General features: G+C 37.3%; 1 protein-coding gene across 4 annotated transcripts in view; it reads right to left on the bottom strand.

Moving 5' to 3' along the window:
• The window catches only part of VWA8 (von Willebrand factor A domain containing 8), a 368120-nt gene that overhangs the window by 132618 nt on the left and 220236 nt on the right, over positions 1 to 15266 (bottom strand). For all 4 annotated transcript variants that reach the window (XM_045053513.1, XM_045053514.1, XM_045053516.1 and 1 more), the window contains exons 25-26: positions 14855 to 15060; positions 13416 to 13567 (exon numbers count right to left, since the gene is read on the bottom strand). In XM_045053513.1, coding sequence (XP_044909448.1) covers positions 13416 to 13567; positions 14855 to 15060 — 358 coding nt within the window. The remainder of the gene's footprint in view (positions 1 to 13415; positions 13568 to 14854; positions 15061 to 15266) is intronic.

The following is a 15266-nucleotide window of genomic DNA, read 5'->3' as shown; positions in this document are numbered from 1 at the left end:
GCATACTAAGACCATGTAAGGCTCAGATACTGTTTACATAAAATAACGGAACCAAACATTCTGGTGGAATATGCTTTGTCCCTTTGAAATGCTAATGTTTAACATATACACAAAATAAATTAAAAAGAAATTTACAGTGAAATTCTTCTAATTCATATGACATAAATCTCTCAAAGGGATATATGTGCTTATTTATCTATCACCTCAAATAACATTTTAAGTGTCTGGACAATTATCCTGATTGGTCACCCACTTCCCTGTTTTAACTGCAAATGAGGTGGGAGGGGCACTGAGTTACGGGATTTACGGTTGTGTTCTCTATTTTATTAAAAAAATTTTTTATGTTTATTTTTTGAGAGAGAGGGAGAGAGAGAGAGTAAGCTGGGGAGGGGCAGAGGAAAAGAGAGAGAGAAATCCCAGGCAGGCCCCACGTGGGGCTTGAACTCACAAACCGTGAGATCATGACCTGAGCCAAAACCGAGAGTCAGATGCTTAACCGACTGATCCACCCTGTGGCTCTCGTGTACTCTCTTTTAAATGTAATAAAAACACATTTCTGTGTCAAAGGGGCAGATCCTGAAAACATCTTGCAGACTAGAATCTCTCTCTTCTTGTTTAGGGAACAAACAGTATTCTTCACTCGCTTTTGGCAGTTCACTGAAGGAGAGTTAGATTTTCAAATAGAGAAGGAGAAAACAGAGGAACGACACACCTAATTTCCCTCTGGCCTAGAAGACTTAGTGTAACAAAATGCAGGAGACCCCGGTTCTAGTTCTAGTTCTTTTATTAATCAGCTCTACAAACCCGGGGAGGGAACAGTCAGCTAACTGCTCTGAGTGTTAATTTCTTCCTCTGTGAAATGACGGATGTCATCTGCAAGTTCCTCACAGCCTGAGGAATCTTGGATGATCACTGGAGTGAGTAGAGGTAAGCCTCAGTGTTAGATTCAATAGTCTTGCATCACCTTGGTGCTCTGAAGTTAAAAGTAATCAGAGTGAAAATACCTATACCTACAAATAGAATCAGTGCCCTCACAGACAGGTATGCTTTATTAAAGCTTATAAAAAGAGACTCTAAATACATCCCCAAATTAGCTCTTTGAAGACAACAGAAACAGTTACACATCTTGAAATCTAATTAGAAGTGGACAATTGCTTTACAAAATGATCCTTGGTTGATCTACCCTAAACAATGGATCTAAAGTATCCCTTAATAATCTCACAAAAAATACAGACGCTTAAAAAAACACTTCATCCCTTTGAGAAAAAGTAACTTTATTCAGCTTCCAGTTTTTATGGACAGTTTCTGGGATACTCATGAAATCTGGTTTGAACTTACAAACTCAATCTACATTAATACAGAAATTACAGGCTGCCTGTTTCCATCTAAATATAGCACTAACTGGTTGGCAGGGTATGGGAAGGACCTTCAGGTACCCCATATAGAAACGATTCTGGAACCACACAACAAAATTGCAAATGCAATAGTAGCTATAACAGAGAGACACATGTGGGGTGTTCCAGAGTTGTACAACAAACTGACTCCATCCATCCTGCTCCTTGGTAATACGAAGTGTTGTTCTAAGTCTTTTCCTGTGGGCCCCAGACTGGCCAGCTGAGGTAAACCAAAGCCCCTCATTTATTTTTCATGACTAAGTACTCTCAGTAAGCTGTGCAAAAATCTATTACTAACTCTTTCCCCTTCAATAAGTTAATAGCCAGGAGAAAGGGGAAGCATTGTATTTGGGTGAATGAGCAAGCTTTGGAATTAGAAACATAATCAACATTAATTTGGACCTAACTCTAAATGAAAGGCCCTATATTTCATTACTGAAATCTGTCATCTAACTCTAACCACACTGATGTGACAGAAATGACAATGATACTTTCCATGATTTTAAGATCCTGACACTTGTATTATTTAACTCCATTAAAGTCTTAGCTGGACTGATGTCTGGATTTGATTTGAAGGGGGAGGAGGATGAATTTAAGGCCTATAAATAGTATTACTTTTTATCTTCAATGTCATTCATGAATTTATGTTTTTTAAAACAATGAAGTATTTCAATTCATATGTTGTGATGTTTCTTAATCCCTTGTGGAAGTATTAATAAAGGCCTGGAAGTAAAAGTTTTAACTAAAAGAAAGATGGACACCAAAATTATGACTCAGATCAAATTATAGCACTTGAGCAAGTTATAAAAAGAAAAAAATTTTCTTTCTAATCATGCATACAATTCATAACATGATGCATATGGACACCAAAGCAGAGTAATACAGTTTGAATGACACGCGAGCGATTTGTCTAAGATTGTTTCCATAAAGAGGTGAGCTGGGGTTTTGAAGAGTATGTTCTGGCAAATTTCTGCCTTCTCTGAACATTTGCCAATACTATTTCTGGAGTCGGAAAGAAACACATGAAAAAGATTTGGATCTTTCTAGGGGCATTATGCAATTAAAAGTTGTTGACGTACGTATTGTCAACAATTCCTAAAATATCTCCTTACCACAACAACTACTAATTTTCACGGGAATAGTGGAACCTCTCAGGGTAGTTCCGCCAACTCCCCAAACTTCATCAATTACTACCATCTCGGAAAAGAAAAAGAACAGCTCCGATTTTAGCAGTCCTCATTCACTCCTAATGTTTTAAATCTAACCTCTGGTAAAAATTAGGTTCGACTGTCCAACTGAGTTTGCTAGATCCTTTCATAGAATAACCCTGACAAGTATTTCCACGTTTGGCTCCTATGCCTTCTTCTTACTCTCCAGCCAACTTCGGCCTTAGCCACCTTGAACTGCTACTTGCTCTTCTTGAACATGCTACCCATTTTCATGCTTCCATGAGGCCATTACCTCTGCCCCGAACTCCTCGCTATTACTGCCTCTTTGATGAAATCCTTCTCATTCTTAAGGCCCAATTCAAACATTACTTCCCCTTGCATCTCTTGCCCAGATTTCTTTCTGGGCAGAACAAATCTCTTGCTCTTCTGTGTTTCCATGGAAATTTGCACATTTGGAACTGTTAGAAACTCTTAGGGTACAGTTTTATAGAAATTTGCAATTTTCAGGTTTACGGCCTGATAGAAAATAAAGTTTTAGGGGGCAGGGTCAGAAGTGAGTCTCTTGCAAATATTTATATTTATTAAAATAAACAGTGTCAGCATACTTAAAAAGAGAAAATAGAAAAAAAAACCCTCAAAACGCTTTAAATTGGTGATAATGGGTATTACTATTCCCAGTTACCCTCCCTTGTTTGCTAGAAGCTTCTGAATCTCCCTTCTCTATAATCTCACATGTTACTGGTAAATTAACTTTGTTTCATTGTAAGTGATGTGCACACAACAAATATGTGTATGCTTTTCCTTTCTTTGGGTGGCTCTGCATTAGACGTGATGGTTTCCACTTTATAACTTAGACGTATACGCCTCAGCCACCCAGGTCCCACTGACGTCACTGAAATGACTCATTTGGATGCATGAGATGGAAAAAGATTTGGGGAACCCTACTATTCTTGGCTGACAATTCTCAAATATGCTCCCCAAGATCCAGAATGACACTGTGCTGTCTTAGAGCTGGTGCCTAGCGTCACTCTGTGCTAAAGCAGATATTGTCAGCTTGCTCCACACATCTCTGGCTTTCCTTCTCCTCACAGAAGTTGCCTGACTACGGTTCTGGGGCCTGGCTTTCCTTTCTCTCCTCTTTCATGAAATTTTACTGCAAAAACCTAGCTTTTTTCTGCCATCTGCTTTACCAACCACATCTGAGTATTTTCTAACCTTAAGTTCTTTCCTTTTCTAATTATCCACATCAAGAATGATGACTGGGGTTGAATCTTTCCCAGTTGGAAACTTAACCCCCTCCTCCCCTCCCCCCGCACCATACACAAGAAACCTCTGTTATTTCTGACAAAAAGACCGCAAGACTGTTAATTCATTGAGGGCAAGGCTTACATCTTACTTGAATCCTTGACTCTCTGGCACTCGGAACCCATCGGTTCTGCCACTGAAATCTCTCTTGCTCGTGGGCCTCCTTTCCTTCCCACTGCCACCAGCAGGGCCTCCCTGACTGTCACTTAAGATTACTGCAGCTGCTTCCCGACAGGTCTTCCTGCTGCCAGCTTCACTGCCTTTCAAACCAAGAGACTGCCTTTCAAACCAAGAGACTATGAATTTGACCATGCTACTGTCAGGCTTAAAATTCTTCTGGGATTCCCTCTGACTCTTCTCTCCCTTTTTAGCCTCATCATGGGGCATGCCCTCACTTAACCCTTTGTTTTAGTCACTAAACTACTTGCAGTTTCCAAAATGCACCACGGCCTCGTAAAAGTGTCTCTGCTTGCAATGTTTTCTTCTCCTTTAATCCCTTAAGCATTCAGCCTTGTTATCCTCCCTGACTCTCCCCCCAAGGGCAGAAGGCAGCAAACCTACCTCTCTGATTCTCTCTAGTGTGGCTCTAACACAAGTCACTCTTTACTTGGGTGCTTCTCCAACTCAACTGTGACCTCCTTGAAGGCAGAGGTAAAGCCTTCCTTCATTCACCTTTCTAATTCTGACTCCCTACCTAGTGTTTACCACATAAATGCTCAATAGTGTTTGCTAAGTGAATGCTTGGCTGCATTAGAACGGTCAACATCTTCACTTACCTACTTATCTCTCATCTCAATGGCAAGATGCAAACCACCATAGCATTCATTCTTCCCCCGTTGCATCCTGACTACATTACCCTCAACAGATGATGCAATCTACTTTGGCAGGTGTATTGGGAAGAGTTAGTTATAGATAGGGACTGGGGATGTCTATGCAGCCAAATGACAGATACCACTTACAGATGCTTAAGGGAATCCAAGGATAGTTCTGTGAGACTGTTTAAGATAAGTATGATAGAAGATTCATAGCTCTTGACAATTTCTATATACAGATTGGTTATATTTAAAATTTTTTGGTACCTTCATAAAGGAATTAAAAACAAATGAAATGGCTGTGAAGCTACTTTAATAATATACCAAGAGAATATAGGGCAAAGGGCTATGAAACTATAAAATCTAATACCATCTTTTGCTTATGATAGTTCTGGAATGTCATTATGTAAATCTTATTATTTTTGAAAACTAAGAGCTCTTTTATGAAATGGAAGTCCCTCATCATGCAGAGTGGAATTGCACACCTTAGAACTCCATGATGAGTACTATGTACTCATTTGTAAAAACCAAGACATGAAAAGAAAATGATAGCATATTATAGTTTGGAAAATGGAACGTGAGCCACAAAACCTTAAGAGAGTCTTAATGCGATAAACAGTAAACTAATAATCATTCCTAGTTTCAAAGACAAACCTAATGAAGTTACTCCAAAGAGAGGCCCCGGCTGGAACTTTCTCTTCGATGCCTCTGGTACCCCATGGTTGGTCGTGGTCAGAGCAGAAGCCACTGCTATTGATGTCCCAATTACACTGAACAAGTTTTTAAAGCAGGAAACCAATTCTAGGCAAATACTCTTTCAAACACATTCACTATAGATGAAGCTGTTCTGTCTGCAAATGCGCACAACTGTTTTTATTTCTGCTGCTTTAGAAGTGTTTTCCTCACTTGATACTCACTTGATCCTCACTTGATGTTGATGTCTACCAATGTATACATTTACTTATACTGTGTGGAAATGCAATAGAAATGCCTGGTTGGGCGCCTGGGTGGCTCAGTTGGTTAAGCGTCTGACTCTTGATTTCGACTTATGTCATGATCTCACAGTTTGTGAGTCTGAACACCATGTCGGGCTCTGCGCTGGGTGTGGAGCCTTCTTGGGATTCTCTCTCTCACTTCTCTTCCCCTGCTCGTGCGCTTGCTCTCTCTCTCTCTCTCTCTCTCAAAATAAATAAACTGAAAAAAAAAAAAGCCTAGTTAACTGGATTTCTCCTTTGCCATTGGTAAGGGAGCCAATGTTCTGCCCTTAGAGTAGGCATTGCAGTGTGGTGTAAGCTTTGCTGTACCAGGGGTGAAGGTCCCCAAATATAGCAATTTCAGAAAAGACCTTTACTTTATTGTTCTTATTTTATTTAAATAAGAAAACAAAATGCAAAATTCCAGTGCTCAGATAGTGGGTGGACATTTAAAAAATAAAATATAGAAAATAAAAACATGTTAGAATATTAAAAAGGTACAGAAAGTAGAGCTTCTTTTCTCTACTCCAGGGCCTCTCTCAAAGGCAACTACTATCAATAGCTACAATGGTATCTTTAAATTGTTTAAACTGTGAACCTATTTAAGAAGTTTAATAAAAATATTGGCTAATATGGAACTAAACTTTATTAATTCAAAGTTATTTTATTTTGCCTGAAAAATAACATTTAAAAAATTTAAGCATTTGAAAGCAGAGAGAGAATACAGATGTCAATAGGACATCAGAAGAGTCATTCAAGACTCCAGTAGGGTTTCTTCATCAGCTCTGAGACAGTTTTTTTTTAAGTAATTTTTTAAAGTTTATTTATTTATTCTGAGACAGATAGGGAGAACATGAGCAGGGGAGGAGCAGAGTGAGACAGAGAGAGAGAGAGAGAGAGAGAGAGAGAGAGAGAGAGAGAGAGAGAGAATCCCAAGCAGGCTCTGCAGGGTCAGCATAGAGCCCGACGTGGGGCTCAAACTCACGAAACTGTGTGATGGTGACCTGAGACTGAGCCCAAATCAAGAGTGGGATGCTTAACTGACTGAGCCACCCAGGTGCCCCAGCTATGGGACAATTTTTACGTGTAGTCACACATAACACTTTTAGAGGGGCAGTCTGTCTGGCAACAGCATTTTTATATATCTGAACAGGATAATGATGTTTAAACACATACATAGAGTTGTTGATATCAATTCTCTATGAGAATATCTTACATGCTTTATGAATTTGTTCATTAAGCTTAGAATAAATGAATAAGTAGGCCTAAAATCTCAAGAAACAATAAGAATGGAGAAAGAGTGGGATTGGGGGAGGAGTGTCATACATTCTCAATCTAATTTATTATAGATATACAGTTGACCCTTGAACAATATGGGTTTGAAATGTCTGGGTCCAACTTACATGCAGATTTTTTTCCAAAGAATACAGTAAGTACAGTGCTGTAAATGTATTTTTTCTTCCTTATGATTTTCTTAAGAACATTTTTTCTCTAGCTTACTTTAAGAATACAGTAATAATACATACAGCATACAAAATATGTGTTAATCAACTGTTTATGTTACTGATAAGTCTTCTGGTCAACAGTAGGCTGATAATAGTCAAGTTTTAGAGGGAGTAAAAGTTATATGTGGATTTTTGACTGCATGCTTGGTGTTGGTGCCATGAATCCCCATATTGTCCAATGTCTCTTTTATTAAGGAAAAACAGACAAACAACTCAGGGGCTTCTAGGTGGCTCAGTCGGTTGAGTGTCTGACTTCGGCTCATGATCTCATTCATGGCTTATGAGTTTGAGCTCTGCATCAGGTTCTCGGCTGTCAGCACAGAGCCTACTTCAGATCCTCTGGCCCTCTCTACACCTCCCCCACTCATGCTCTCTCTCTCAAAAATAAATAAACATTAAAAAAAAAAGAAAAAACTGAAAAGAATATTTTCTCAGTGTGTGCAATAAGACATAGAATCATAGGAAAAGATCTAGAAGGATTTAACAATGGTTATTTCTGGATGGTGAAATTATAAGTGTTTTGCCTTTTTGCTAATTTACTTTAAAAATGAATGGGACATTATTTTTCATTTTGTAAATGCATCATAAAGGAATCCTACATATAAAACCTTTTTAATCTCCTCAAGTTTTTTATTCCACTTGGCTAATACAAATAAATGATTGGTAGATTATAATTTGTCAGTGACAAATAGGCAATAAATACTTTGGAAAAAAAGATGCTAGCTTAAGAACAAATTAAGCAGCATTAAAAAAGAAATGAACAGGGCGTCTGGGTGGCTCAGTCAGTTGAGTGTCCGACTTCAGCTCATGTCATGATCTCACGGTTTGTGGGTTCGAGCCCCATGTCGGGCTCTGTGCTGACAACTCAGAGCCTGGAGCCTGCTTCGGATTCTGTGTCTCCCTCTCTCTCTGACCCTTCCCAACTCACGTTCTATTTCTCTCTCAAAAATAAATAAACATTAAAAAAAATTTTTAAAGGAAATCAACAGAGTTGAGGACAAAGAATTTAGAGTAAGGAGGATGATCATTTCAATATTTTGTAGATGTGTGTCTCCTAGGGAAGACAGGGAGAGAAAAACACGTAACAATAACTTCAGAGGGTAGAGATAATTTCTCTAACGTTTTATTTATTTAAAAATGACCACAACCTTTGAGAAGATTTCATAAATTAGTTTTGTGTTCCAAATCAGGAAAGGATAATAGCTAGTATGTTTTTTATATATGGCAGCCAAATAAAGTTTTCAAATTTATTTTTATTTTTCTAAATGAATTACCTAGTGTTTTATTTCATGATCCTTCACTATGTCAAAAAACAAAACAGAACAACAAAGAACCAAGAGAAAACTTAACTGGGAAATGAAGAGGTCTCTAAAATGATCTCTGTATGCCAAAAGTCTATGTTAATCCACTTTTTGACTCATTTTTCTTTGTGAAATATCATTGGGGGCCAGCCCCCTCCCCCCTACCTGAATCTTTCATAACTCTGTGAAGAATTTGTGCATTATACATGTAGGACATCATAGTCAATAATGATTCCAAGGTGCTTACCTCAAATCTTAAGGCCCTTTTAAACCAATTTCAGTAATTTTCAGTATCCAAAGAGTAACTGATTTAAAATTACCTATAATTTGCATATCAATGTGCTTATTTTAGTCTTTATATTACAGCTCTAATCCTGATTAGCTTTTTTTTTTTTAATGTTATTTATCTTTGAGAGAGAGAGAGAGAGACAGAGACACAGAGACAGAGCACGAGCACGGGAGGGGCACAGAGAGAGGGAGACAGAATCCGAAGCAGGCTCCAGACTCTGAGCTGTCAGCACAGAGCCCGACGTGGCGCTCGAACCCACAAACTGTGAGATAATGACCTGAGCTGATGTCAGACACTTAACCCACTGAGCCACCCAGGTGCCCCAACCCCAACCCCACTGCCAATTAGCTTTCTAACCTTAGGCAAGTGACATAACCTTTCTGTGTCTTAAATTCCTCATCTACAAAATGTAATACTAATATTATATGTATACATAAAACATTACCTATTATGGGTTTGTTATGAAGATTATCTAAATTCACGTAAAAAGATTGTTTGGGAATGTGCTGGGCATGTAGTTATGTATAAGTTGCTTGTATTACCATCATCATTATTGTTATTAATTAAGATGTTCACAGGTAGAGTATACTCTCCTGAGAATTTATGAAATGACAATTCTCTCATCTTAAGAAATGTCAAATTGAAAGTGGCATATATATTTAAGATAAAATATTATACAAGTCACTTAAAATTATGTTACAAAAAATAAGATTTTTTTTCTTCCTTTAAAACAAATGTTTCCCCGCATGTTAGAGTTCATAAATTGCTCTGAAACACACTTTTAAATTAAGAAGAACTAATGCACTAGCTGTATGTTTACTCTCAGATAAAAGAAACTTCAGAAATAAAAGCTCATTTTAGGGAAAAACAAAACTTTACTTTGAAATTTATTACCTGTCTCTACTACAGTAGATAATCAATACGCCTTTGGTTGGATGTTTGGACCTAATTATGTGTGTTGGCACTCATTTCCGCGCCCCCCCCCCCCCAACGACATTTGAAACTCAATAGCTCAGATTATTTTTAAAGAGCTCAGATTTTAACCCAAATCTTCCTATCTCTGCCTAAATTTCTCCCAGTGTGCCTCCTTATTCGGCTGTGTTTGCCATCTCTTTGGCCTATCCTATCTCGTATATTAGAAACTGAAAAGGGAACAGTAAAAAAGAATCTCAGGAAGTACCAGTGGGAAGAGGCCAATGTAGTGTGGGAGTCTAGGTGGCCAATTCTGATCTCAGCACTAAGAATTGGGAGTGTGTTGTAGATCAGGAAGAAGAGCTGCATTATGGCACGCCCGAGCTAGGTAAAATAACCACCTGGTAAGACTCAGCCTAAAAGTAGTAGGTTTAGCAAAGGTTTAGTAAAGAAGGTAAGTCATATTCACCTCATAATGTGACACTGGGCCTTTTAAGAATGTCCAGAGACCTATGACATAGGTACTATCACTGCACTCTTTAGGAGAACAAAAGGGGAAGTGACAGCATCTCTTCTGGGAACTCACTAAAGATCACTAATTGGACACCACCAAACAGCCAAAGTATATCCTGATTTCAGCTGAGGAAGAAGGTGCTGTAGAAGACGGTAACAACAGTGGTCTGGTGTCATCTCTGCCCAGGTGAAAACTTCCTTCTTCTACAGTTTCTGCCACACCTCTCTTTTTAGTTATATACAGTGGGTGGCCAGTTATTCTTCCATCCCCAACTTGAATGTGAATGTGAACACCCTATTCGGACTCAATGGAATTTTGGTCCTAACCAATAAACACTATGATTGGATTAGAGAACAAGAAAATTAAGAGGCTGTAGCAAGAATTTTTCATTTGGGGCAAAAGGATATTAACAATAAGTAAAACATTTTGTCTTTCTTTCTTCAGAACAGAAACCCACTGTGGAGCTTCTTCACTGACATAGTATATATGCAGAGGTGGGCAGGAGCTGGTTTAGCAAAAAGTCTAGTGAAGTATGAGCTTTAGCAAAAGGTCTAGAAAAGTCAAAGCAAATCATAAGACTGCATGGGGACAACTTTAAATCTTCAGAGGTCTATGTGATTACTATTAACAGTGTGTTACTCTAGAGAGAAAAAGAAAACATTAGCATCACTCCTTTCTTATTCGTTTTTGTTTTTCCAACGAGAGAAAAATAAGATTACGTTAAAATGCAAAGGATGTTAGAATAGGAAGGAATCTTATTAATAAAGTTAACCTTATTAACTTTATGAAAAGGACCTTATATTCTAGCCTCACTAGGACAGTCTTATTTTATACCTCTTTTTACAGAGCTATTATTAACAGCACCCCCTTCCATTGTTAAACAGGTACTCATTAGATAAGTTATATGGTTATGCTGTCTATAATAAAATGCCCTCATTTTACCAACAGGCCAAAAATCTGTTTCTCCATCACTGACCAACCACACAGGTTGAATATGTAACTGCTGAGCTCCCAGGCCATTGCTTCGTCACTTTACCATTCTCCTCTATCAACGTACAGGACTGACTGTTCAGTAGAAACAGACATATGGAAGCTGTGGATTTCAGTTAGAGGGCAACAAAATGACATAGCTACTTTAGAGCTGCCTGAGTCACTGCAATTTACCAACGTGGAAACAATGCCGTGAATGTCAAACTGTGGTCTACTGCTAACTCCACCACAAGGGAAAATCCACTCATCCTCCACATCTCTGAGTCTACTGTTAGCTACATGCAGTGGGTGGACAGCTAGATGTTTCCATCCCCATGTCAGGCATGAGCATGACCATCTCGTTTCTAGGCTCAATATACTGTTTCCACTCACAAGTACTAGAGTTGGAATTAACCTGCCATGAAGAATTTTTTCAGTTTAGAAGTGAGAACTGTAATGCATAAGTTAAATCATTTTATCTGTCTTCCTTAGAAACTTAAAATGCTCTCTATTTCCTTTTGATTGATCTTACCAACTGATGTCTATTTTAATTTTTATTTCAAGTTGTACAAGTGTACAAAAGATGTTATTTTAAAATCATAAGCCTCGGGGCGCCTGGGTGGCGCAGTCGGTTAAGCGTCCGACTTCAGCCAGGTCACGATCTCGCGGTCCGTGAGTTCGAGCCCTGCGTCAGGCTCTGGGCTGATGGCTCAGAGCCTGGAGCCTGTTTCTGATTCTGTGTCTCCCTCTCTCTCTGCCCCTCCCCTGTTCATGCTGTGTCTCGCTCTGTCCCAAAAATAAATAAAAACGTTGAAAAAAAGAGAAAAAAAAATAAATAAAATCATAAGCCTTGTTTCCATGAAGCCAGAATTCTATAGAAATTTGTTAGTGGTAAAAAAAACAACAACAAACCCATCTTATTTCCAATTGAAAAAAAAAGATCCAGTTTATAAAAAGGGAAGTAAAAAACATGAGTGCTTACAGAGGTTTCCATATTAAAGATAATTTCCTGAACTCTAACATAGAAGGTATGCTTTTAAATTAGCAAACGAGCTTCAAAATGCCTACAAACACTGCTAATCAATCAGTAAAACAATAGTTTAGAGAAAATTGTTTGTATTAGCAACTTAGTGATTAGTGACACCAAATCACTCTTTTCAAAAAGAAAAATTTACTCACTCATTAATAATATAAACCAATTCACTGATAATTTCAAACATAACTGCATCTTGTGCTTTTACCACAAAAGGGAAATATTTGTTTCTCTTTAAGAATCCTTGAAGAAACTGTTAAAGCTTTAACTAACCACTTATTTTTATTGGTACTTATCCTGACAAGTTTTTATAATAACTTCAAAGAAGAAATAAATAAGGATGATATTTAAACTTAGGATGTAAATGTATATATGTGTGTGTGTATAGATGGACTAATCATCAATTTATATTTAACAATTTTTTCTAAGGAGGGTAGAGAGTACCTCCTGTATGAGACTAAATTTAAATAATAATTTAAAAGTAATTATTGTCCCTTAAGAATTATGGTAATTGACTATTTTTTACAGACAAAGGTGGCATTAAATGCATTATCAATTAAGTGATACGTATCTAAAACTGTTGAATTTTCACTGACTTAATTACTAGTAAACTACATCAACAATCATTCTGGTAAACAACATATTTGCAAGAATTCTCTACTAAGGTTAAGTATGTAGTCTACAATTACAAAATAAAAGGAAACTGGCCTACATGAAACAAACCCACTTGTTTTCACTACCTCTTTCATCCACTGAGCTGAAATAAGTAACCAACATTCTCTTTAGTTAATATGATTATAAATTTAGAAAACTATCATAACAGAAAAATATATGGTGACACAAATAAGAACATCTTAACTAAATACATATCAGCCCTTTAAGTAGTTTCCATGTTTGTGCAATGATTTTGCACTAGACTAGGAAATAATGAGAGTCATAGTAATTCAACAAAAGGACAGAGACTGTTAAAGAAACAAATATTTCCCTTTATTTGATTACATTACATCTACTCATGGGATATTCAAAGTAATCGAAATTCTCAATTTACAGGCCTATAAATAATGCTATTTAACTGAAATCCAGTCAGCAAATAGCAACACGCATTTGAAAAGTTTACTCATGGAATTTCCACACCAGGTCAGTTTAGCAGCATGTAACAGTAGATTCAGAATTGTCACTATTTAAGAATCAGAACAGTAACCCTCAAGAGTATTTTACCAATAATTAGTTTGCCTTACTCCTTTGCCAGATGCACATTGGTCGGTTTTGCTCCAATAGGTATCCCATGTTTGTGCAAAGTGTTAATCAAAATCTCCCTCATTTCGTTGTTGTAGGAATCAAAGTCAAACACATTCCGAACCACACTGGAAAGACCTTCCGTGGGAAATTTCTGTATTAAAAAAAAATTTCCTTATTACACATGTGATAAAATATACAGTGTTATAAAAATTTATAAAACTGATAGAACAATAATGATCAAATAAACTTTAGCAGATGTTTACTAGCCTGGTCAGATAATTAGATAGGAGGTAATATATACATTTTCTTTTTAATGTTTGCTGTGATCTTGGTATTTTCCTTTTCAAATAAATATTAGAATTTGAAGGGGAACAGTTCTTTCTCTCAAATGTTAAATCAGTGCTCAGATCCTGTTTGGTGACTTCCATTGCTTTCTGAAACCTCCGGCCTTTAAAATGAGTAGCAGATTGACCAAATTAAAAAAAAAAAAAATGCTATTTACATAGATAGAACAAAGTGTTGAGTATCTGTACAGAAGTATTTAGAGAAGTCACAGGTCTATGAATAAATGAAAGAATAGATAAAGGAGCAAGAAAAGAAGGGAAGAAGAATATAAAAAGCACAGTGAATAAAGAAACCAAATGGCAGAGGGAAAGAAAAATATTACTAACAGCTACATTTACACTGGTTGTGCACTCTGGGTCCCTTGTTGGCTGTGTCTTGATTTTCTTTAGGCACTGGGGTCTGAGCTGGACTTTTCATGGTTTTAATATGCAGAATAAAGCTTTTTATTTCCCTTTCTAAATTTTCCTTAGAGAGTTGGGGATGGGTCAGAGGTCAAGAGTCATTAGGGTTGTGACTTTTAGCTTAGAGACCATTATTTGTTATAAAAGTAGACCTGACCTGGGTTTTTTGTTTTCTTCACGAAGGTGGACCATATATTGTACACAGCTACAAAGAATTACATTCTCCTGCCCATTTATTCTATCTTATAAAACTTTCTTACAGTATTTACAGGCATATAATAAATACTGTTCTTACTGTGTTTTCTATATTCACATCTTTTGTTTTCAAAATGAAAATATTTTTCACTCAGATACCTCATGCTTGTTGTACAAAGTCAAATAGTGGTAAAGTTTCCCTGCTTGTCTCATTCTGTCTTCCCTCACCCCCCAAAAAACCTCCACCAAATTTCCTAGCTCCTTGGTAATGGCCATGGCACAGACCTTCACTTACATCAGTTCAAAGGCTTAAACATAAAATGTTCATCAGTCTTCCAGATTTAAAATTTAGATTACAAACACTTCTTATTATATCACCTAAATTGGTATTATATTTTAGAAATTAAAAGACTTGGTATAAATTAAGCAGTCTAAAAAAAAAAGAAAAGAAGACTGATGGTTTCTTTTAAATCTTTATGCACAGGCACGTGCCATACCTGTAAATGTTTCACTATGTTGACGACTTCTCTGGTAGAATAAGGATAATTAATAGTCCCCTGGTCAGCTAAACTCCTCAGTTCTCCAAAGGCAGCCACGAGCTTCTGAAGGATGGGCTCAGGCACATCTGGTCCATATTGCCTGAGCATTTCAAGCTCTGAATGGGGTTTGGGATTATCAACTGCATGGCAGCTAAAGATATCACCTGTAAGAAAAAAAAGATTCACATTCAGTACGCAAGTAATCCATTATAATGCCATAGGAGATACAGGATGGTCGTTTAAAGAGACCTTGTTCATCAAAGCACTTCTATTTTTAAATATGTAAAACTGCACAGAAAGCCCATCCAATGATAGAATGGTACAGAGAAGAAATGACTAGAACAAAAGAAAAGGAAACTGACAGATGTGT

Source organism: Felis catus, chromosome A1, assembly GCF_018350175.1.
Source record: "Felis catus isolate Fca126 chromosome A1, F.catus_Fca126_mat1.0, whole genome shotgun sequence".
NCBI classification, from domain to species: Eukaryota; Metazoa; Chordata; class Mammalia; order Carnivora; family Felidae; genus Felis; species Felis catus.
Note: the sequence above shows the minus strand (reverse complement) of the source record. Positions and strands in the feature narration are given on the sequence as shown.